Here is a 23220-nt window from a genome sequence, read left to right as displayed (position 1 = left end):
CAACACATAAGTTGTTATGCAATGTTTTCTTTAGTATCCACATGATTAAAACCACAAGTTTTTCCTTGTAATGCGTCCAGCTAGATTCCTTTTCCTTTACAGTTTTTATGTTGTTAATTTGTTCCTTCACGGGAGTTTTCAGGAGGTTTCTGAATTGCATGGCTTTTGTTAGAGAAAAAAATAGAGAAATCTGTGCTGTCATTGTCTTTGATTAAATTCAGGTCTGTATCCAAATTACTGCTATTTTCAGCTTTTAAGGGTCTGCTTAACTTTGCCCAGCCCCAAATCTGGCTGTGAATTGTATTTAAGTTCAAAGTTTCTTTTATCAAAAACTTATTTGTGAACTGTGATTCAGGCTGTAGTTTTAAAGTAAATGTGAAGTTAAATATTTTTTTCAGAGTTAAGAACTTACTGAAAATGAATACTGAATGGATCTGTAGATAGCTGTCGCTCTTTTGATATGACATGATGCCTACAACTAAAATAAAACTAGTTACAAAGGGCTCCACCCCTGCAACAACTTTAGGCACAGATTGGAGCTCATGTGTGTGCTCCAGACTACAGGAGCTACAGAAACAATTCCATGGCAGGCGTGCCTGTGTGCATGCTTACGGCGCTGGCTCCCCAAAGCAAAAGTGAAAACTCTTGAGAAGAAACTGAGAGGCTGAAGGGGTTAAATGAAATACAACTCTGCTTTTCCTGTGCAGTAAGGATCAGTAACCAAACAGAAGCAGAGGAGAAGAGCACTGGAGTGCCACTGTTTCAACAAGAACAATTGGAAAGTGGGTTCTGGAGCTTGAGTGCAGAGTGTCTCCAACTTTTGTGCTCACCTGTCACAGGCACATGCAGAAGGTAGGAGCTGACTTTGTGTTCTGGGCTGCCTCCTGATCCCTCTACCTGGATATCTATTCTCTATTAGTCATTTCAGTGCTGTTCGTGTGCTTTAAACTATTTTTCATTTCCCATCATTTTTCCTTTCAGTTAAAAGAGTACAGGGTAGAGGAGAGACCAGAGTCCTTATGACTGCAGAATTTTATTTCTTAGAAGGAAGGGAAGAAGATGCTCCATGAGTTTGGTGAACACGCGTACCTTCGGCACGCAGTTAATCCCGGTGGGACTTGCAGCGCAGTTCCTGCCGTTGCGGCTGGGGGGAGCAGGAGGTGCCCGGGCGGTGCCGGTGTGCCAGGATGTGCCAGGATGTGCCAGTATGTGGCAGGATGTGCCAGCATGTGGCAGGATGAGGATGCGAGCCCGCCGGGGCACACACACGCTCCCTTAGCACGGGCTGCGAGGCAAAGGCAGCGGGGCTATTGACGGCAGAAACGGAGCTCTGGCACGCAGGATCAAAGCCTGCCTGGGTGCTACGGCTCCTGCAGCCCCGGCTGTCAGCCTGCAGAGCTCCGCTCCTGCTCGGGGCCAGCAGGTGCTGAGGGCAGGCCGCGGCCCCGCGTCACCCCGCGCTGCCTCAGCGGCGTGAGGGGAGCCGGGAGGGAGGCCCGGCCGGGCCATGCCGCCGGAGACACCAGACCTGTCTGTGAAAGGGAACCGGGTCTCATCCCTGAGGGAGCCTGAGGTGTGAGGCAGGCCAAGGTGGCAGCTCCAGGGATGCAGGGACCTGTCCTGGCACGGAGGTAATGGTCTGGAAGCGATGTGGGAGAGCAGTAGGTTTGCCTGGTGCGCTGGGTACTCCTTGTGCACGGGTGGTCAGGTGGAAGTAGTGGAGCAGGTGTTTTGAAACTGAGTTTCAAAGCTTTGAGGAAGGAAATGTTAGCTTTGAATGGAGTCCCTACGACTACTAGGAATGGCTAGTATTAGTACAGGAGCTTAGGGAGATGGTGTGCTTCTTTAGGTCTCCCTGTAGAGACCTTAAAATGAGTTTGTAAACACCTTTGTTTATTACTTTGGAAAGTATCTACACAAACACGTTTACCCTTTCTACTTATGAGGCCTTTCAACTGCTCCATTGTAAACTGGCCCGCAGCTTACATCTTTTTATCCTGGCTTCCCAGAGATGTGCTACACACTTTAATGCCAGAGCATTCCCAGTCTCTGCAGTCATGAAAAGCCATTCTTTCCCAGGTGCTGTGGGAGGATGGGCCAACATGCTACACAGCCATGTGTGTATTGGGCAGCCTCACTCTGGGCTTCCAGGACAGATGCTCTACCCTCACAGGGAGCAAAGGGAGGTGTTTGTGATGGGGAACAAGGGTGGATAAGGCCACCAAGTGTCTTTGATATGGCACTAATTTAAACCAATATTCACTCATGTCAGTGAATTAATTGATTGGTAAAATGAAAAAATAAATTTAAAACAGAGCAAATTTTCTGTCTCTGGAAACTTTGTGCTTTTTTTCTGTCCAGTGTGAGATAACTGAAACTTGTATTTTGGGTCTATTTTTAGGTTCTTATACAGTGTGAAGTGTCCTGACACCTTAGAGGTGTTTGGTTTTGAAATATTTTTCTCCATGAGTTTAAGTGCTTGATGGCAGCCCAGAAATGCTGGGCTTGGGATCGTTTATTTGTAGCATTTGCCTATTCCAAATCTGGTTGCTAGTAAACAATCCATTCTGAGTGTAGTATTTGATAGAAGATATGTGATGAGTGATTTGAGGTGATTTTCAAGCAAGGATGTAGAGCTTTGTTTGCTGGTCTCTGTATGTATTTATGTTTAAAAGAATATTAGGCAAAAACCAAAATTGTCTCAATTTTAAGGGAAAGTAGTCATCACTGTGTAAAGAACTTAGGGAATGGATGATCTCAAATGTTGCTGTTCAGTAAGTGCAGTAACTTCTGATGCAGATCCCTTTGGCTTTGGGATGGGCTCTCTCAGATCCAGCTGCTTACCAGCTTGGTAAAGCAGAGAGCAGGTAGATCTCACCTAATCTAGCTGCTTCAGGGATTAATTGCTTCTCAAATTAGGCACCAAAATTCTTTTGGATCTAGGTGAATGGCCATGTCCAGACTTGCTAAAAGGATTGAGAAAACTGGAAATCAGTTATGTTGTTGCAACTGGTTTTCTTGGTAGCACCTTTTGAGTCAAAGGTGCAAAGTTTAGTCTTTTTGTTCTGTTGAATAGGAAACCCAAAAAGGGGGAAAAAAAAAAGAAACTATCCCGATCTTGATTGTGGACTCTTTCTTCTGAATAGAGAGTAAACAAGGAAAAATACTGTTCTGTGCCTCAGGACATTAGAGCTTAGGCTACCAGAAGGCTTTCTGTTTGTTCAGTGGGGACCTTAAACGTTAATAAGAGATTCACCATTTTGCTCATTTGTGTATGTACCTGGTGACTTATAATTCGCAGCAAACAAACAGCTTTTTTTTTTTGTAAGAGGATGGGAGCTCTGTTTTGTAGGATTACAGCACCTAGAAAACACAGGATGCAATTACAGCAGTCCTCACAATTAGCATTACAAGCTCATCATCAGCTGAATGAAGGAGAAGTGTTTTCCCAGTGGCATATTGATGCTCAGTGAGCACCAGAGGAAATCGGTGGGTTTGCTCTTAGGTCTGTGGGAAGGATGATGCAGGAGTGCTGTGAGCCCTGCAGTGTACCTGGCACAGCTGCTGAGCCCAGACAGTGACCGATGATTGCTTGGATTCAGAACAGTCATTTGCAGTTATGCCCACTGTATGATGGACTTGTCAAAAGGACTTATTTCTCTCAGAATGATGCTCTGCTGGATACAGCTTCACAGGATCATTTTTCAGCACTCCTGGATCTGAACTGTGATTTGTTGTGGTCCAGTCTTGTCGTGGACAATGAATAATAAGGGTTGCTAGGTATTTGGGAAGGAACTTTAATATAAAAGTACTTGAGTGGGTGTCTACTCATATGCATAGACTATGATCAAATTGTTTATGCTTTCTCACACAGTAACAAGCTCACCTTCCTGACAGATGGTGATGCAGATGTGATGTATAGAAAACAAGTGCCATCCACAGATTGTTTATTTCTCTGCCTAGCCCTTAAAGCAGTAATTGGAGGCTCTGGTTTGGGCATCTGTGGAAGAAACCAGCTTCAGAGCAGGGAACCAATTTATTTTTAGATCACACCGTTGTCATTTTGCTGTGATCACACCGTCGAGCATGTGCTTCCTTTGAGAGCTCTCCAGGCACTGCAGTGTGATCACACCCTCCTAAGATCATTTTTTATGAAGTTAATTTTTAGTGACAGATGAAAGATGCTAGGACCAGTATTCTCAGAGACAGCAGCCCCAATTCCACTAGCACATATATTCTCCCTCCTAAATTTGTTAATCTAAAGTTCTGGTTTAGGTTGTGATTTTGTTCCATTTTTGTTTCTTTTAGTTCACCCCATGTTACTCATCTTTCTCTTGCACAGTAAGGTAAGCAAGCCCACAGATTTCTCTGGGGGAATTTCTGCCTCATACCACTGAAGGTGTGTCTGCATCACAGTTTGTAGGAGCAATTCCTTAGGGAAGAGATGTACCTGTACAAGTGTGGTGTGTTTGACATGTTTACATATATACATATATATAACTGAGTTAGCTTTAAATGAAAAATACTATCTTGGCTTCCAGAAACAATGTAGAGGCAGCAGCAATCAAAACCCACATGAGATTCAGGGTAAATAGTCTTATGTTTCCCTGTCTATTATTAGTCCCCCAGCAAATTTATTTAAAGGTTTTACAGGTGTTCTCTGTGCATATATACTACAAGCATACTGTTGAATGTAGTGCTAACATCCTCTCAGTGAACAGAGATGTGAATCTTGCAAAGAGAGGCAGAGAAAAATTTACATGGTTTTAAAATCTCCTCTTGAAATAATACTCGACTTTTATTTTTAACCCATTGCACAGCACAGAAATTACTGCATTTATATTTAGGATGGAATAAACTTAAATAAATTTGAAGCAATCTTCTAGCATGAAAATCCTTTCCTAAGGAATTCTCAGCATTTTGAATTGTAAGAGATTAGTGTCAGCTGGCTAACATGCTCAGGTGGGAGTTGGGAAGTGAAGTCCTTCCAACTGTAAATGAAGAACAGGTTTGAGACCACCTGTGGAAACTGAATAGGCACAAGTCTGTGGGGCCTGATGAGATGCAGGCCAGGGTCCTGAGGGAACTGACTGATCTGGTTGTCAAGCCATGAAAAGTCATGGCAGTCAGGCAAACTCCCCAGTGACTATACAAAGGGAAACATTTTTCCTATTTTTAAAAAGAGGAAAAAGGAAGGACCAGGGAACTAAACCCTAGTGAGCCTCCCCTCTTTGCCTGGTGCACAGAGGAGAGGTTGTGGAGCAGATCCTCCTGGACACAGTGTGGAAACTTGCAAGACAAGGAGGTAATGCAAGATAGGCCAGCATGGCTTCACTAAAGAGCAAATCCTGCCTGCCCACCCTGGTGCCCTTCTGTGGTGGAGTGACTGCAGTGGTTGACAAGGGAAGACTGACTGATGTCAGCTACGTAGAATTCTGTAAGGCTTTTGATGTGGTTCCATGTGAAGAACTTGTCAGTTCTCCTGGATGAAAAGCTGGACATGAACTGCCAGGATGTGCTCACAGCCCAGAAAACCAACCACATCCTGGGCTGCATCCAGAGCAGCATGGCCAGCAGGGGAAGGGAGGGGATTCTCCTCTTCTGCCCTTGTGAGAACCCACCTGGAATAATGTGTCCAGGTCTGGGCACCATAAGAAAGGCACGGAGCTGCTGGAGTGGGTCCATAGGAGGCCACAAGATGCTCAGAGGGCTGGAGCACCTCTTCTGTGAGGAATGGCTGAGGGAGCTGGTGTTCTTCAGCCTGGAGAAGAGAAGGTTCTAGAGAGACCTTATTGCTGCCTTCTGGTATTGAAAGGGGACTGAAAAAAAAGATGGTGAGTCACTTTTTACGTCGGTGGGTAGTGATAGCACAAGGGGTAATGGTTTAAACTATTAGTGGGCAGATTTAGGAGGAAAATCTTTATTCATAAAGTGGTAAGGCACTAAACAGGTTGGCCAGGAAAACTGGGAATGCCCCATCCTTGGAAGTGTTCAAGGCCAGGTCAGATTGGGCTTTGAACAACCTGCTGTAGTGGAGATGTCCCTGGCCATGGCAGGGAGGTTGAACTAAATGATCTTTAAGGTTCCTTCCAACCCAGTCCATTCTATTATTTATAAACAGCACCAATGCACAGTGTCAGGTGATATTTCAGGTCAGGCTTAATAACTCATAGAAATGAAGCTTAAGCTGTGACAGGACAGTAGTAAATGTAAAAGATTGTTAGCCATTCCTCTTCAATTATGCTAGTGTTTGGTGTATTATATCCTTGTAATGTATTTTCCATAGGCAGTGTGTGGCTTCTTTTAGCAGTGTCTAAATCAGTCTGTGTGCTTGTCATTATCCCTACATGCTCCCAGATTTAATTAACAGCTAAGCACAGTGAGACTACCAAAATAGAAGTCAGAATCCTATCTTTACTCCTTATAATAAATCTCTTGCTGCAAACCTAATTGTGGGAGGCTAGTTGCATAAAATTGAATCTGAGCTGATATTAATAGGTAGACAGAAAATTGCCCTCATGAAATACTGTATTAGCTCCTGCAAAGGGCTGGCATAGTGATTACATTTGCTTGGAAGATGGTGCTTCACTGGCCCAAGCCTGAGATACATCATTGTGGATTTTGGAGAGCCAGAAAGAGGCAGGTCTGCATCTTCCACACCCACTGATAGGGTATGGTGTGAGGCCTCACTCAAATCTCTGTGTGTTGATCTTGCTCTTGAGCCTAATGATTTTTCAGCTACTATTTTGTGTGATTTCAGTATTCAGACGTTGCTGTGGCTTCCCCAGGTGTTGCTGAACTTTCTTTTGCTGTACAAGTCCTCTGTAAAAAAATATTGTCAGTCTTTGTCAGCCACATGAAGTGATAGCCTGGTGCAGATTCATGTTAGGAATCAGCCTGAAGGCTGAGTTGAAACCATTGATAGAGCAGGCTCAAGGATGCTTCTGTGTTACTACTACTCAGTTCTCCAGCCAGCTGGTGCTCTGCTGCTGTGCTTGTTAGTAAGTTTTTCAAATTTTTTTTATTAACAAGGTGAATTTTAAAGATGTTTTAGCTGAAAGTTTGTCTTCCATAATATGCATGGCTGAAAGTATATACCAGTGGGATTACTTTCTTGATGAGGATTCTTCAACTTCTAATGTGTATTTAGAATGAATTATTAAATCTAGTCACCAATGATAAAGACACCACCGTAAACTTATGCTCAGACAACTTGTGTTTTCTTTGTTTTCTCTCCTTTCCCATTAAGCCTTTTCAGACAGACCTGTGTTTGCATTCATTTATAAACATTTATCCTTTGCTTTGTATACAAGCAGCTCTTCATGGATGTGATTCATGGCATGGTCAAGACAAAGGAAGTCCATCATCCTTCTGTTTTAATGGGCACATAGACATTATTTGGCTTATCTGCCCCAACCCAAAGGACATAAGACACATGATTTTCTTTGAAAATTTGTCCAAAAAAGGGATGATTTACTGTGTTTGGGGAAGAAAACAGGCATATTAAGAAGTATCTTGAATGTGATACCATCTACCTAAAGTGGTGATTTGTTTCCTGGTTCCTCTAGGCTGTGTGATGTGGTCCTTGTGCTCTCCTCACTCAGCTCACATCCTAAGCAAAGGAACTTTTTTCCCTATCCTTGATCCCTGTTCCGCAAAGCCCCTTTGTCCCCCCACCTTCATCTTACCTTCTTTTTCTGTGTGTATATTTTTCCTTTTTAATTCTTCCAGCAAAAACTTAAAAGGTGCTTCTCAGTTGTCAAGGCAAACAAAAGCAAGCTGGAACAAAGATATGTGCTGGATGGTTTTTAGAGCAAAGCAAAAATCATAATGTCTTTAGAAAATGTAGTGAATCTAAAAGCTCAAAGACTGCTCTCAGTCAATGACTCAAAAATTTCTGTCAGTGAATAACAAGATGATGATATGTTGCCCATTCTGGCTTCCCACCTCCTTCAACCAAATTTCTAAAAATAAAACATCAAAGTGAGATCTGATGTGTTAAAGGGGAGTGAGTGGAGGAAAGGGAAGGAATTTCTGAAAACCTGTGAGTAGTGGGATCCCTGTGGCAACATCTGTTTTTGTGCTGCATGTGCTAAACTTTACAATAAGCCATTTCTGTTGATATTGCAGCAGGTAAATATTTATTGCCAGGGTGGCCGACCTCTATCTCAGAAGCTGTGCAGGCAAAGGCAGCTTCTGTGTCAGGGTTACTTCAAACTAAGTAATGCAAATTCCCAAAAGGGGGATGAAATCACTTGTAAGGACCTGCCAAAGTCAGTAATGCTGGGTGGCTTTGCCACTTACCTGCATGTCCAGCTCAATCTCATCTAGATTACCCAAGGAGGAGCCCTGAAGGGATCTTTTTGCCTTCTGCCTACGAACCACTCCTAGAACAACCCCTGACTCACACATATGATCACACATGTGAAATGAGGTTTTGGCCAAAGATGACTTAGAAATGTGGTTCACAGGCCAAAGAAGGCTGATCTGTCTTGTGTGCTAAACACTGGCTGTCCAATTATTTTCACAAAGAATAGAGAAAACCTGATACATGTGTGAGCAATGGAACTCATGAACCTTGTTTTATTCTGACTTTGTGATCTGCTTCTGTCGTGCCTAAACAGCTTAAGTTCTTGCTTACACAAGGCTAAGTTATTCATAACATTACTTTTAAGTTTGGATTTCCTTCCTGTTGAAAAGAAAAAGTCATCATCTTAATAGATTAAAAGTTCAACACATCTCTTCATCCTGGTCCAGTATCTTTTCCCTCAAAATGTAATTTTATTGCTTTTGAGACCCTGAAATTAGACAACTAATTCAAAGTTATTTTTTTATATATACACATATTTTTTTCATCTATACACAGGCAATGTATATATGTTTCCCCAAGAACATGGATGTTAAGAGGTTGTTTGAAAAAGTGGCCAAGTTTAAGTAAGCAATTTTATTTGTACATTGGAAGGCAGGATTTACATACATAAAGTAAATATGAGAGTCATTAAAACTGTCCTTGATTCTAAAACATACTCCTGGTCTTCATGAAGATTTGACTGATCTTGCTAAGCCTGCCTGGCCCTAGATAAGTTTCAAACTAAATAAAATATTTTTACAGCAGCTCACTGCTGGCTCCACTATAGAGAAGTCTCCAAGTCTGCCCATCTGTCTTTTCTAAAACTTCTGTTTGTAGAGGCAGAAGCTTCTTTCCTAAGTGGGTTCAGTGTTAAACCCTGAAATAAGGGTGCTTATCCCAGTTTCCAGTGGTGATGGTGTTCTTGTGTTCTGTTCAGTTAGGAAATTCCAGTTATCTCCTCTGTGGTTCTCTCACCCTCCTGTTTTGGAATAGAAGGTTCCTGAGCTGTTAAAGTTAGGTCCCAGTTTGAATTTCTCCCCGTGTTTGGAGAACCTTGGGTCAGCATCTCCTCGAGAAAACAGTCTAGAGCTCAACTCTGAAGCTGATTCTTTTTGACCAAGCTCACAGGTGGCTGGAACCACTCCCCACTTCAAGCCTTTTATTCATCTCACCTGAGCACTTAATGCCAGATGTGACTGCCTAGACAATTTGAATCTCTTCTGGTGTATGGGCAGAGGTTTCAGCTGGGCACACGTCTATTTCTGGTTAAAGATTCTGCTTGTTCCTTTCTTGTTGTGAACTCATAAACCCTCTCCCTGAGATAACTTCATATTTTAGCACTATGGCAGGAATTCCTCCTTGTGAGCTTTCCAGCAGCTGTTCCATAGCTTGAGCATAAAGTCACCATTTCCCCTCAGGCTCTGCTGCTGTTTCTGGGTGGAGATGCTGTTCTAGCACACAGTGGGAAAAGGGAGCTGGGGAGAGTTGAAGAAAACTGGAGAAGGGCAGGAGGCTCAGGGAGCAGCAGCTGCTGTTGTTACAAGTGAAAGAACTGCAAAACACTGTCCTTTTCATTCCTCCCCCGCACACCCAGCCTGCAGTGAGAAGAATGGCGAGCAAGCAGAATAAACATATGCTGCTGTACCCCAGGTCCTACGGGGACCTAAACGGCCTTGAAATCTACGAGCAGAACTTGGCCCTTTCTTTAAGGTTTCAGACAGATTCTTCAATCCCATCTATTGTGGATGAAACTAAGGTGAAAGGAATCAATGCTGAATCCTTCATCTGAGGAAGCTTTTAAAATAACAAGTTTGTTGATGCTCAGTAATCAAATACAGGATCTTTTTTCCAGTGGGGAATTTCACAGGATACAGACGGTCCTGTTCTTCCTTCTGCCAATCCTTCCGGGAATCTCTTGACCAATTTAATAGCTCTGGATGGTCTAAATATTTTAATGCTAAATTTGGGACATATGATAGCAATTTCCATGCAAGTGCAATGGCACAAAAGTACAAACAAGCATCAGAGCTGTAACCTCTTGCTGCTTTGGTGCACAGGGTTGCCCCATACATTGGGTTCTGACTCTGCTTGTCTCCTCAGAGAATCTTTTTCTGCTGCCTGGCTGAAAACATCCAAGATTGTAACTACCTGGAGATGGGAGCACTGCTAGCCCTGGTAACCTGCTCCTCTAGCCTCTTATGCAGGAGCCCCATGTGGTTTGGTCCCAGCTCCCTGTCTGCCTCTAGGCTCAGATGGTAGAAAGAGCTGAGCAGACAGTTCATTAGCACCAGAACAAGGATTTGGTTTTCAAGGCCATATCTGTGGACCTGAGAGGTGGCTGGAAATGGAATATGTGAGAGAGGACTGCTGGGGAAAAGGTGATTTTTTTTTTTTCCCTCCTGGTAGTAGGAATAGGAGCTGGTCTCAAATATTTACCTCTGAAGACTACACCGTTCAAGGAAGATGCTGCTTTCACAGTGCCTTTTCCTAGTGCTGTGGGCATTCAGGAGAACTTTGCTGCTTGTGTACACAGATCTTGTAGCCAAAGGGTGTCTTCTTGCCTGTGTTTCCTCTGAGAAAGGTTAGGATGCTTGGTACAGTTGTGACAGAGATCCAGCCTGCCCTGGTTATTGGCCTCTACAGCACAGAGAGCGTCCTTTACATCTTCTGGAAGGTATCCCCAGGTTGTTTCCTCCTTTATTTGAATAGGAAGAGTAGTAGTAGTACCTGTGGGTGATGGAGGATACACAGTCTTCCCTCAGTTTCCTAAGAATTACTAAACCAAAATTAATTCTAGTCTTTTAATATTAAAAAACTCCTATATCTTCATTTTCTTATGAATCTTATGGCTGGCGCTCAGTGTTTAGGGAGAGAAGTTTATCAGTGTTTGTTTTCCCAATTCCATTTTCCCTGATCATTACTATTTTGTACACAGGTGCAACTGATTGTTTTTTGTAGCTTTTACATCTGAAAGATAAAGTATTAAGGAACAAGCTTTTTATTCTCAGCATGGTGAATGTTGGCAGTGGTAAAATCCATGGTATATACGGACTTGGAGAGTTGTTATGGAATCTGTTCATTGAGGCCTAAGACTATAAGAAGAATGGTTGCCCATCACAAAGTAACCTGAAATACTCAAATACCAGATCAACTAAATTTCATTTTGGGTATTTCTTGGTTCTGATGTCATATCCTCATGCAACAATGATTTTTTATCAATGTTACCATTGTTAATAGTGATACACATTCTGTATTTTATCTGAATTTAATAATCCAGGCTAAAGGACCTATATATGAAGTTTTAATATTAATACAGATATTGTTACAAGGGCGGATTAAATAACCATTTCTTCCTTGATACTTTTGTGTACTGTGAAAGGAAAATTTCTCCTTTTACCTTTCCTTTTCCAAGTTAGAAAGAAGCCCAAACTAGGTAAAACTGTGGTAGGAGTATCTAGTCTCTCTTTTTTTTTTTTTTTTCCTGGGCTTAACTGGTCTCAAGGTCATGAGAAAACGGTGATGAGAAAGAATCAGTCTGTAGAGGCTGAAGTGACCCTGTCACAGCTGTGAGCTCTGTTGAGTGGTGGTTGGTGTCACTGCAACTCTAAAGAGGAAGGATTAAGTAGCAACAGGGAATGTACCAAAAAAGTTTTGTGGTCCCAAGTGTGAACAACATCCCAAATTTAGGAACTGTTGTATGCTGCCATACCAGCCTACATGATCTGATCTCCTTTCTAGTTCTGCAGAGGGGATGTAACTGCTCATGGTGGAATCTAGCTATAGCTATCCATGATGAATTATTGGATTTTAAACAAGAACAACTACACAAGATGAATGGAGGGTACAGAAATGTTAACTGTGGAATTTTTTACCTTGGGTTGGTTGAAGTCATTGCAATCCTCAAGTATTTTATCAGGTGTATACGTAAAGGGGTGGGAGTGAGACATGCAACAGCATGCACCTTCCACTGTGCCTGGGGATGGTGTTCTCATAATACCAGAGGAAAGTTCAGGGAATTAGGCACTCTCAGTAATTATATCTTGGCTTTATGTGCAGGGTGTTTTCAATCTTTGCAGATGCCTTCATCTCTCCAGGGAGTTTTGTGGTAAAACTGCTTTTCTTCTCTCCTCTTAATTTTACTTCCACCTCCATTTTTACTTCATGGTATTGTAGCTTTTCCACCAAACAGCAAAGAAGCAAGCAATCTTGAGTAATTTTTCTGTTCCCACAGGCAGAGATGAAGAACCTGTTCCTTCTGCTCATGCTAGCAACAACGTCACCTTCTGCATTTTCAGTAAGTAAATGCTCTTCTGAGCACTGTTACAAGAAATAAAAGATACTTCTGTTAAGAACTGTCAACATCTGTAACTCAAGTACTTTGTAGAAAGCATTTCTGAAAGAGCTAATAGGGTCAAGTCATCAGGCCTATTGTGGCACATCTTATGAAAAGTCTAACATGGCAATTAAATAATCGAATTCTGGTAGTGCCTTTGGTTCTAAGGATGTTATCTGCAAAGCAGTAATTGCTGTCTTCTGCTTCAAAGCTAGAGAGAGTTATCACTTGAAATAAAGAGAATGGATTTTTGGTTAGTTCATTATTCTCTTTTCTTTGGTATTAGAAGTATTAGCCATGTGGTTTAGTTTTGCTGGGAGAGGTTACTTTATGGTAAGCCGATGTGATATTATCAGAAAAAGAATGCAGCAATTACGGACTGGGATTCCTGTTCCTTTCTGAGTGAGAGGCAGGATATTTCTGAAGTAAATGCAGCTTGTAAACAGTTTGCCTGACTTGAAGTTGAACTTTATTAGTGAGTTGGTCATCTAAGGTAAAAGATGACCTACAGATTAGAGTGGAAGTATTAACAAAGGAAGACATTGCATGGTTGTTAGGTGTAAAGGAAGAGAGAGTGGGAGAAAAAAGAGGCAATTATCACTTGGAGTAAGTGTTTTGCTTTCTAGGCCACCTTTGAAGATCAGGGATGAGAGACCAGAAATCAAGCCGAGTTTTTTAGTTTCCCTTGCAGATGGAAATTTGCTTAAATGAGCGCCTGCTGTCTCAAAACTAATAAAAAAATCATACTGTATGTTAAAAGAACCAGAAATTGAATTTATTCTATTCAGTTCATCTGTTCACCTGCCTATTTCCAGTTTGGAGATATTGCTGATTTTTTTGGGAAGGGATATCACTGAAATACCGTGAGACTGTGAAGGCTGACATTTCTCTGTAGCATTAGACTCTACCTCCTGCATGCAATCAGTAGTTCCTCTTGAAGCCATGCTGAATGAAAGGAGAAATTGTGCTTGGCCACCACTTAAGTTCAGTATGTCAGTTTCCCAGACATACTGCATCTGTCCAGGTCATACATTTCCTCTGAACACTGTTTCTTTATATGGATCTGCATTTCTAGGTTGAAATGCTGGTTTTTAATTTATTCTGAATAACTCAACATTGTTATTGTTTAAAGTGCTAATCTGTTGAATAAACTTTTAGATGCCTTACCCAGCTTTACCAAAGGGCAGAAGGTGCACAAGGACATAAAAGTTAAGGTCATACAGAAACAGTAAAAATTACTGTGAGTGCAGAGAAAGAAGAGATTTTACTGTTATTCATATGGAGGGAAAGGGAGAAAACATGAACAAGAACAATTTTACCGGGTAGAACCAGTTTGTTTTGGCCTATAACCCGTCTACAGCAATGTCACAAACATGTGTCTAGAAAAAACCATTAAAAGGTAGGCAAATACAATTTCCCCCAATACACTTCCAGTTTATGAACCCTTTGAGCTTGAGATATCTCTGTCTCTCTTCCCTGAATTTGGTCAATGCCTCCTTGAAGCCATAATATCAAGGTCCTGCTCCTGAGAGCTAAATATCAGCTACAATGTAATGATTTATTAATATTAATTAATAATTAATAAAAAATAGCAATTTGGGACAGGATTTGTGTTTCCCCTGTGTCACTTAAGTTGCCTACATTAAATCTCCACTGTCGTTTTAGTGATAAATCACTAATACTATAATGCTTTCCCGTGGTTCTTTGCGGTAAGTCCCTGGTTTTCTGTTGTCCTTTATTACCCTATATTACCCTTATCATCTGCTTTCATTACTTCTGTGGTTTTGGCATAGCTCATAAATGTGCTGAGGCATTCTGGTTCCTTATGGAATACTGCTGCTAATGTCAGTTCTTGCAGTGGGTGGAGATTTTATTCCTGCTTTTGTCTTTGGACCACCTGCTCATCATCCATTGAAGAATTGTCCTTCTGACTGCTTAACTTCCTTCAGAGCTTTAGGTGAAGGATTTTTTTGAAGTGTTGTGCTAAATCTGAGTGTATCTGGCAGGTTACCTTTGTTGACATGTTTGTGAATTGAAGAACTGCAATATTCTTAGAAGAATTTGCCTTTAAAAGTCCTATTGACTTTTTCCCAAACATCCTGTATTTATGCAGGTGCCTGCTAGCTCTGTTCTTTGTTATAATTTCTATTAATTTATCAGCTGACATCATTTTTATGCTCCGTGAATGTACAGTTCCATGGGTTCCCCTGGGATCATTTTGTAAACTGGTGTCAGATTTTCCACTTTCCAATAATCACATGTTGAAGTGGATTTAGCTGAGAGGGTTGTCCGCTCGTATGTAACAGTTTATCCATTTCAACCTTGAGTTCCTGTTAGGCCCCTTGGATAAACAACTTCTAGTGACCCCATACTGTGTGATTTGTCCACTTTTCCAAATAAGTTTGGGGTCATAAAGTTTACTCACAATCATCCTCTTTGTAGAGTTTTCTGAATGCGCTCCATTTCCTCCACAAGGATTCCAAGAATTAATTTGACTTCTCTGCAATGGCTGTGTCTTTTTAAATTCCCTTCTCATCTCCAGGCCACCCAGAGTTTCTGGAAGCCTTTCCATTTCTGAAAAGCAACTGGTACCTGCTTTGCCCACTGTCCCATGGGGCAGCACGTCCCTGGCTCTGCAGCGCACCAGGCATGCACCACGTCCTCCCCAGCTGACAAAAAAATCAGTGAGTGTGGAAGGAGCTAGCTGTAGGGTGGGGCAGCCCAAAGAGAGGTAGCACAGTGAGGAGTGTGGGAGAGTTGAACAGGGAACATGGAAAAGAGCCAGGGACCACAAGGGAGAGGGTTCAGTGATGTAGGGAGAATCTGAAGTGTTTTGAGAAAATAAAGGTGTTGGGGAACTGCTGGATTTTACTGTTTGTTAGAGGGCATATGCTAACGAGCCATGGCTAGGATGAGAGTGGAATGAAAGGAGATGTACACAGTGAGTGTAAACCACAAGCCATTAAAGCTAACAAAGCCTGGGTTTTTTCCCTCATCTTCGTAGAGCAGCTCATCTTAATAAGATACTCACTTCTTCTGCATTACTTTGTATTTTGCTTCCTGCTGTCACCATCTTGTTCACTTTCACTCTTGTTTTTCTAGTTTTACTCAAATACAATTCTTTGATTACTTATTCATTATTCATAGAAATGGTACTTGGCATTATTCACCTTCAAAGCTCTTCACAAGCCTGCTGTGTCTGAGCCAAGATCAATGGTTAAGACAGAATTATAAAAAAAAAATGCTTTGCTGGTGTGGTTTGGATTAATTAGCTCATTTTTGGTAACATTTTTTGGCTAATATCCTAGCTGGTTGCAGATGGAGCCATCTTGAAAATGCATATTGGCATAGCAGCAGATATCTAAATTATAAACATGTAACATATACTGAATGTTTTCAGCTCCCTTTCAATTAAGTCTGAGGGTTGGATACTACATGTCATGCAGAGCTTAGCTATGTGAAAATATATTATTGGTGGTCATCATTGTAGTATTGGGTAATTCTTCTGGATATAGAAAGAAGAAGGAAATGGTTCATATAGCAAAGAGCACATGGTCTAAGGACACAGTCCATGTGGGTTATTTTGTTAGGGCTCTGAGGGCACTATTAGGCTGTACGGGCCCTGGCTGGACTCTCCACACCCAGCCCACTGCCCAGGACACCCTTGTAGGCTCCTGGGACTGCTGGCTCCTGCCCCAGTGAGGATCTGCACAACTCTGCCTGGCCAGCCATGGACCCTAATGAGTCAGGCTCACCTGCAGTCCCAACTCCCAGCCTAGTTTCAGGTGGAGATACCCAATTCCCTGGGCTGGGGCTGCTCCCTGGCCCACTGTGCTGTCATGGGAGAGTCTCCCACTACTGGCCCACACTGAGCAGCCAATCTTTGGGGCACCTTGACACTTTTCTTTCTTTTCCCCTTTCTGTTACAAACTTTTCTCTGATCAATTAACTTCTCCCTAAGCACTTATTATTCAATGTTAACAAAGCCTCATTTTTTCACTGGAGACTTCTTACTTGCCAAGGCTTTGGCAATGAAACCATTACAGAAGTGATAGTGGTGATAGTTTTCTTTTGTTAGGTATTTGGCTTTCACCCTTCTCTCCTACATCATGTTTCCTAAATGATGCTACAGTTCAGGGTGTGTCAAAATAAACATTAACCATATTTCAGAAACTATAAACACCAGAAAGTAGATATTTATCAAAGAAAATTACCAGTGTTATTTCAAAAATACTAAGAAAGGTTAAAGAGAAAGAGTCTGATTTTGACTGTAGTTTTATGCCATGGAAACACTACATAAGTGTGACACCACATTACTCATTTTATCATTGTGAGCAATATCTGTTTTCAGTGGGTAACAGCTGGACAGGGCTTTGTCGTCAGCCTCTATTTCTCGCCACCTTCTCCCTGTCGGCGCTGAGATTTGTGCCTGACTCCAATGGAACCTAGTAAGCAAGTGAAACAGCCCCAGAAATCACAGTAAGGACGTTTCAGTGTCCAAAACAATGCTTCAGTTGCATCTCAATAGGCCAAAGCCATGCAACCTTCTGGGCATTAGTGTGGTTATCAGTAACAGCAACTGTTGGGGTGGTGCAACAGAATGTTTTGTTCCTGCTCGTCAGTCTGGAAAAGCAGCACCAAACAAACATCACAAAACAAATCAGGATGACTGTCTCTGAGTCCTGAAAGGTGCCCAAGGAGCAAGGGGTAAGAACTTAACTGGGATGTAGGTTGTTTGGATTTGTGACTGCAGAACTTCACTGCTCACTTGGGATTGTCTAGTAAATTGATGTTTTCTTTGATAGCTTGCTGGTATTTGAGTTGCAACAAGGCACTAGAAAATTGTTCCCACTGAATCACTTCTCCACAGTTGGTGATATGAACTTTGTGGATCACTGCATGCCTGCAATGCATTTGTCTGGGAAGCACAGCCCTCTTCCCATGCATAGTTTTCTATCCATCTCATCAAACTGACTGGAAAGTCTTTCAAGGACCCCTTTTAAAGTGCTCCTACCTAGTGTGAGCATTTTCTGTTTTTCTGAGTCAAGTCCCATTCATAGCTTCTCTTCCAGTGCATGTGTCATACACAAAAATAAACATTACATGGTACATAATAAGCTATCTAGGACACTTTTCCAGAATTCTTTTGTTTGCCTGTGATGCATACTGGAATTGTCTTTGCAGATGAGGTCTGGAGGTCTAATGACTCAGAGGCATAGCTCTTTACTTGCTGATGATATCAGATACAGTTGGCCTGGTAACAGCAGATGCTGCAACTACATCAGCAGTTCATCTGTCTGGGAACTGATGAAAGCAATGCAGTGTTCATAAAAATTAAATCCCTGGCCTTCTAAACTTGTATGCCACTGCTGCCTGTATGTGAATGAGCCCTGAGAGTCCACAGTGCCAGGTCATGGGCAATATCAATATTCCCAGAAAGGATGCATTGCTGGTGTCTCAACTGGTGATAAAACTGGACAGAGCAGTTGGGACTGTTAGACTACTAACTGTCTGCTTTTTGGGGAGTTTTTAGAGGTCAGGAAAGATGGTTGTATGCATTTTCTCACTTCTCTTGAAACACTAAAATATATACTTTATGCAGATAAAGAAAGTACATTCTTGTATGAATATCAGGCTGAAGCAAGAGAAGAACGGAACTGAATGAATTTGTAACAGTGATGAAGATTGTCGATTTTTCATTCTGAAATCCATGAGGGAATGGAATTTAGTTGTCCTGGCTGACATGGGATAAAAGCATTCCAGAGTCTGAAGAGAGCAAAAAGAGGCTTTTGGAGCAGAAACAGGCTGACAGCATCTAAAAATGTCCTGTTATCAGGTTATGTAATAATATATTTATTATTTATTATAAACATGCAGCTTTATCTTTGTCTGCCTACACATGTGCAGTTACTGAAGTAATGAGGACTGTACACAGATTTCCAAATATGGGAGGTGGGCCCCTATTAAAATCTTCCTCTGACACTGTACAGCTTTGGGAGGATTCTTTTGTCTGATGCTCCTTTTGGGGTGTACATAAATGAAGTGATACTGAGAAAAATTATTGTTCCTGAACTCTGTGGATGCATAAGCCTTACAACAAAAGGTCCCTGCAGATTTTACTCTCTATAAAAGGAATAAATAATGCTAGTTCAGTCGGAGGGATATTGGAATATTTATCAGGGTGGTGTGTGTGTGTCAAGGAAGGGCTTTCTATCCTAATTGCCTTCCAGAAATCTGACTTTCAAATGCTCTTCCTTTGGATTTTTATCTACACGTTTCCTTCTCCCTTATGCTGACTGAAAGGTCCCTTGTTTCCAGGGTGAGCTAATACTGCACCTAAATCAGTCAGTTGATACAGAGGAATAAGACTGCTGAGAAAGAGTGGTAGCATATTTTATTCTTTTGAGGGTGAGGGAGGAGGGATTACAGGGGGAGGAATTAGGTGTCTGAAAGAAAAACTTGGGAAAATAAGATTGCTGAAAAAGCTTTGCTGAAAGCTAAAACACTATTGTTGGGATTATGCCCAGAAAGGCAAATGAAAATGCAGAAGACAAACAGTGACCTGAATATCTGGAGTGAAAGAGCGGGAGAAGGGTTTGGCACAGGATCAGGGAGATGTTGACTTGGCCAAGAGGAGGTATGTAGAAGTGGCTGTAACCTGGGCAGTGCCACTGAACAAGCAGGATGAAGACAAACAGTTAGTCTGAACCAGAGGTATTAGAAAAAACTGTGTGAAGAAAAGTAAGTAGCTGAGCTAGGAAGAAAGGGTTTCTCATTAGAGAAATACAGGTAGTAATTTGGAGTGACTCTACAGCTAGACAGTTGTGGGTGATTCCGTAGTAAATGCATAGATATGATTGGCTAATATTTCTGACTGTTGCTCTTGCTAGCAGCAGGAAATTATTTCCTTTAAAAAGGGTGAAGTAAAGAAACAAGACTAACTTGAACATACAGTAAGGCAGAGAGTGTGTGTGTGTGTGTGTGTGTGTGTGTGTGTGTGTGTGTGAGCAACTATAAAGCCTGTCTAAATGACAAGGGAGGATTAACCCATGCATCTTGCCTGAGTTGGACTCCCTGGATGATATATTAGACTAGCTCCTATTTCTAGCAGAGGTTTGGATGTTTGTATGTGGAGGCAAGTTAGATCACATCACAATAATTTTTTACCTTTTTTTTCTCTGCCTGCCCACTCTTCACTACAGCAAATGTCTCAGTGCCCAAATGACCTGCACTACCTTCTCAGTGGTACAATTGTATACATAAACTGCCCTTCAGTTTGCAGCTGCCCTGCAAACCCTGGTTTTACAGTGTCACTCACCAGGTAACCCTGCACTTACCTTCTTTTTTCAAGCAGAATTAATCCTACTGCATCTTGCAAATATTACTTTTTTCCTTAAGATATTGCCATTCTTCCCACTAACCACACGTGTCCTGCTGTATGTGCATCCCATCAGCTTGCAGAAGGCCTTTTTTTTTCTGAAAATATGGTATTTGATACATTTCCAAGACAATGTATTTTGGTTGGTTCCATCACACTTGGAAATTTCTGTCTATATTATCAAGTTATTTCTCTTAATGTCAGTAATCCAACTTTCTAAATACGAAATTAATAAGAGCTTTGCTAATGATGGCCCAGACCTTGACACTGTCATTGGACACAGTTGGGTAAGGGGAATGAAGCTCCATATATGGAATTCTCTTGCAGTAAAAAGTGTGTTCTGGGGTATTTCTTTCTGCTTCCTTTCTTTCTCTTAAGTATTGGACTTAGAGCCAAGGACTTGGGTTTAAGTGGCTGTATTGATCTGGTGTGGAGTGACAGTGCTCAGAGTCCCTGAAGTAATGATTTGCCTTTGCTGCCTTGCTGAGAGGAAGATGTTATCTTCTTTTAGATCGTTATTCAAAAGTGCAGAAATTCTATGAATAGACAAACAGTAGAAGAGGGATTATGAAGCTGGATGTGCTATATGGCTTCAGCAAGCTAATACTCCTGGATACTAGAGACCTGATCTTTCTGATGTACTACTGTGTGCCACTTTTCATGTTAGGAATACAGCACAGCAAGACAGCCTTTTTTTGCAAGGGAACACATAGGATTTCTGCTTCATTTTCTTTTGTTGCCATGTCTTTTTGCTATGTCTGTGGGGTTTTTTTATTCCCAGGGCCGCCAGATGAAAAGGCAGCTTGATGTCTGGGGGAGCTGGGGTGAATGGAGCAAGTGCAGTCGGAGCTGTGGCGGTGGAGTCAGCTTTCGGCAGCGGCACTGCTATTCCCAAAGGTGAGGGCTAACCCCTTTTTTTTTTTTAATTTCTTTTCTTTAAATGTGTTGTGGTGCTACTGAGATCCTGCAGTTATGTTCCAATATACATCCAGAAAAAAAAGTCTTAGTGTTTGATCCCAAGGGAATGAGTCCACTTTGAGATGAACCTCAGTTTCAGAGTTGTCACTGCTGTTTTGTGTAGTGCCCTCTTCAACATGTGCTTGCTTTGGCTCCTTTGATAGACCACAGCAGTTTCTCTGTGAGATCTGAGGCTGTGCAATCAGGGGATTGGCATGGTAGCAGCTGCTCAATCAGGTCTGTGTGGTAAACCCTGAGGGAGACAGAGAACAGGCCAAGGCAGTTGGTTTCTCTCCTGAGAGCTGGTGACAGCACTGAGGTTTCCTCAAGTTTATGATTCCCAGGATGGTAAATTGCCCCAGAAGAAATGGAAGAGTGAATTTGGCTCAAGCAGTGTTAGCACTGTGCCACCTCATTTGCAGCTGGGTCAGCTGCATCCTAATGAGGATGATGACTGGTACTGCACCTGTTGGGAATGATGGACCGTAGAGATCTTGTTGTGGATGAAAACAAAGAAAGGAGGGAAAAAAAGCCAGACTCTCAAAAATATCCTGAAAAAAACAGCCTCTCTCTGTTTAGAGAAATGAGAGGAGGTTTTGTAATAGAAGAAGCCAGAGTTATGAAGCTCCTGCTTCCCACAGAGAATAAAGGTCTCTTTTGAAGGCTGCCCATTATGGTTTATACCTCCCAGAATCCCTGAAGGCCTGTCTCTCTATTTTAGGAACACTGAAGTGTTAGGCATTGATTGGTTTTTTAGATCAATTTCCTTCATAATTGTTACTCTCCATAATCCTCAGCTGGGGTCATTTGACTGGACTAAGGGTATTGCACACTTTCCATAGGCATGTTTCACTCTCCCTAATAAGGAACCTATTGGGCACAAAAGATCAAGATAAATGATGCACAAAGATATTCTGAATTGGCCACTATCCTCGTGCTGCACATAACATGTTTCTCTTTCTTGTATGGACAACTGAACTGTTTGCTGGTGGATGATGGACTAAAATCTCAGCTTCCATTATTTAGTTGAAACGTGACCCTGAAGAGCTGTACTGCAGTTTTTCATCATGTGTGTCTCATTCATGCTAGAACACAAACCATAGCATAAAATGCCACTAGAAAATGCCAGCTTGTTTTAATGGTGAAGAAGTGCATATTAGTTATTTTGCTGTTTCAGGGAACTCTGTGAGGGTGATATGCTTGGTGTGAAGGTGATTTGTAATGTCTGCTATGAGATGACTTTTTGCATGTGTATTCTTCAGAGAGCTCCATGTATTTTTTCTGTCTTCCAGGACAGAAGGTCCTTCCAGTTGTGTCGGACCAACACGAAGCTATCGGTCATGTAATGTTCAGGTATGGTTTTAGTTTTTCTTTCCTGTTGCTGCTTTTCCCCAGACAAACATCATTCTTATTCAGAAATAAGATGTGATTATTAGTTCCTGTTTCTCTGATGTTAGTACTGGATGCAGTTCATTAACAGTATCCATTCAAAAGTATGTTGAAATTATGCCCCAGTTTGAAGGGACATTTTTATTGTACACTTTATTTTCCTCCTTTTTTATAATACTCCAATACAAACACTTTCTCTTCCAAACAGAACTGCCCAGAAGGTTCCCGGGATTTCCGGGCAGAGCAGTGTGCAGAGTTTGATGGGACAGAATTCCAAGGCAAGAAATATAAGTGGCTTCCATATTATGGAGGTAATGATAAACATGTGGGGTTGCACTTCATCACTACCTATCAACAATATGTTTTGAAGTGACTGTAATGATTTTTACCGTAGTATTCTTGCAGGGTACCCTTTAGTTGGAGTGGAGGGCAGGAGTTGGCATGGAAAAAAATCCTTTTGCCAGCAGCAAAGCATTGCTGTCCTGAAGACACTGGATGTATGGATCAAGAGACAGCATTGCAGCAATATGTACTTGTTTCTTGTAACAGCCAAATCTTTATTATTCCTTCAGAAACATTGCTCAAGGAAATCTGGAACTGCTTGCACCTAAGTTCCAAAGTATTAGAGGAGCAGAAGTTCTGCTGTAATTTCCAATATGGTCAAAAGAAAATTAGCAGGGCACCAGGGCAGCAAATGTATGTAATTAATGAGTGCTTCAGAAAATACATCATCTCTTTCATCAGACCATGCTTTCTTGACGAACCAGCTCAGAAGGCAAGTGTGGGAACCAGGGGTCCTTGCTCTGAGCTTTG

At 41.8% G+C, this 23220-nt stretch overlaps 1 protein-coding gene across 1 annotated transcript in view; it reads left to right on the top strand.

Moving 5' to 3' along the window:
• Positions 1–598: 598 nt before the first annotated feature.
• The window catches only part of PAPLN (papilin, proteoglycan like sulfated glycoprotein), a 50456-nt gene continuing 27834 nt past the window's right edge, over positions 599–23220 (top strand). The window contains exons 1-5 of the mRNA XM_059474761.1: positions 599–852; positions 12582–12644; positions 20843–20958; positions 22311–22371; positions 22616–22718. Of these exons, the coding sequence (XP_059330744.1) occupies positions 844–852; positions 12582–12644; positions 20843–20958; positions 22311–22371; positions 22616–22718 (352 nt within the window). The 5' untranslated portion in view covers positions 599–843. The remainder of the gene's footprint in view (positions 853–12581; positions 12645–20842; positions 20959–22310; positions 22372–22615; positions 22719–23220) is intronic.

This window comes from Ammospiza nelsoni, chromosome 6 (genome assembly GCF_027579445.1).
Source record: "Ammospiza nelsoni isolate bAmmNel1 chromosome 6, bAmmNel1.pri, whole genome shotgun sequence".
In the NCBI taxonomy this organism is placed as follows: domain Eukaryota; kingdom Metazoa; phylum Chordata; class Aves; order Passeriformes; family Passerellidae; genus Ammospiza; species Ammospiza nelsoni.
The sequence above is the reverse complement of the archived record's forward strand: the minus strand, read 5'-3'. Positions and strand labels throughout refer to the sequence as shown.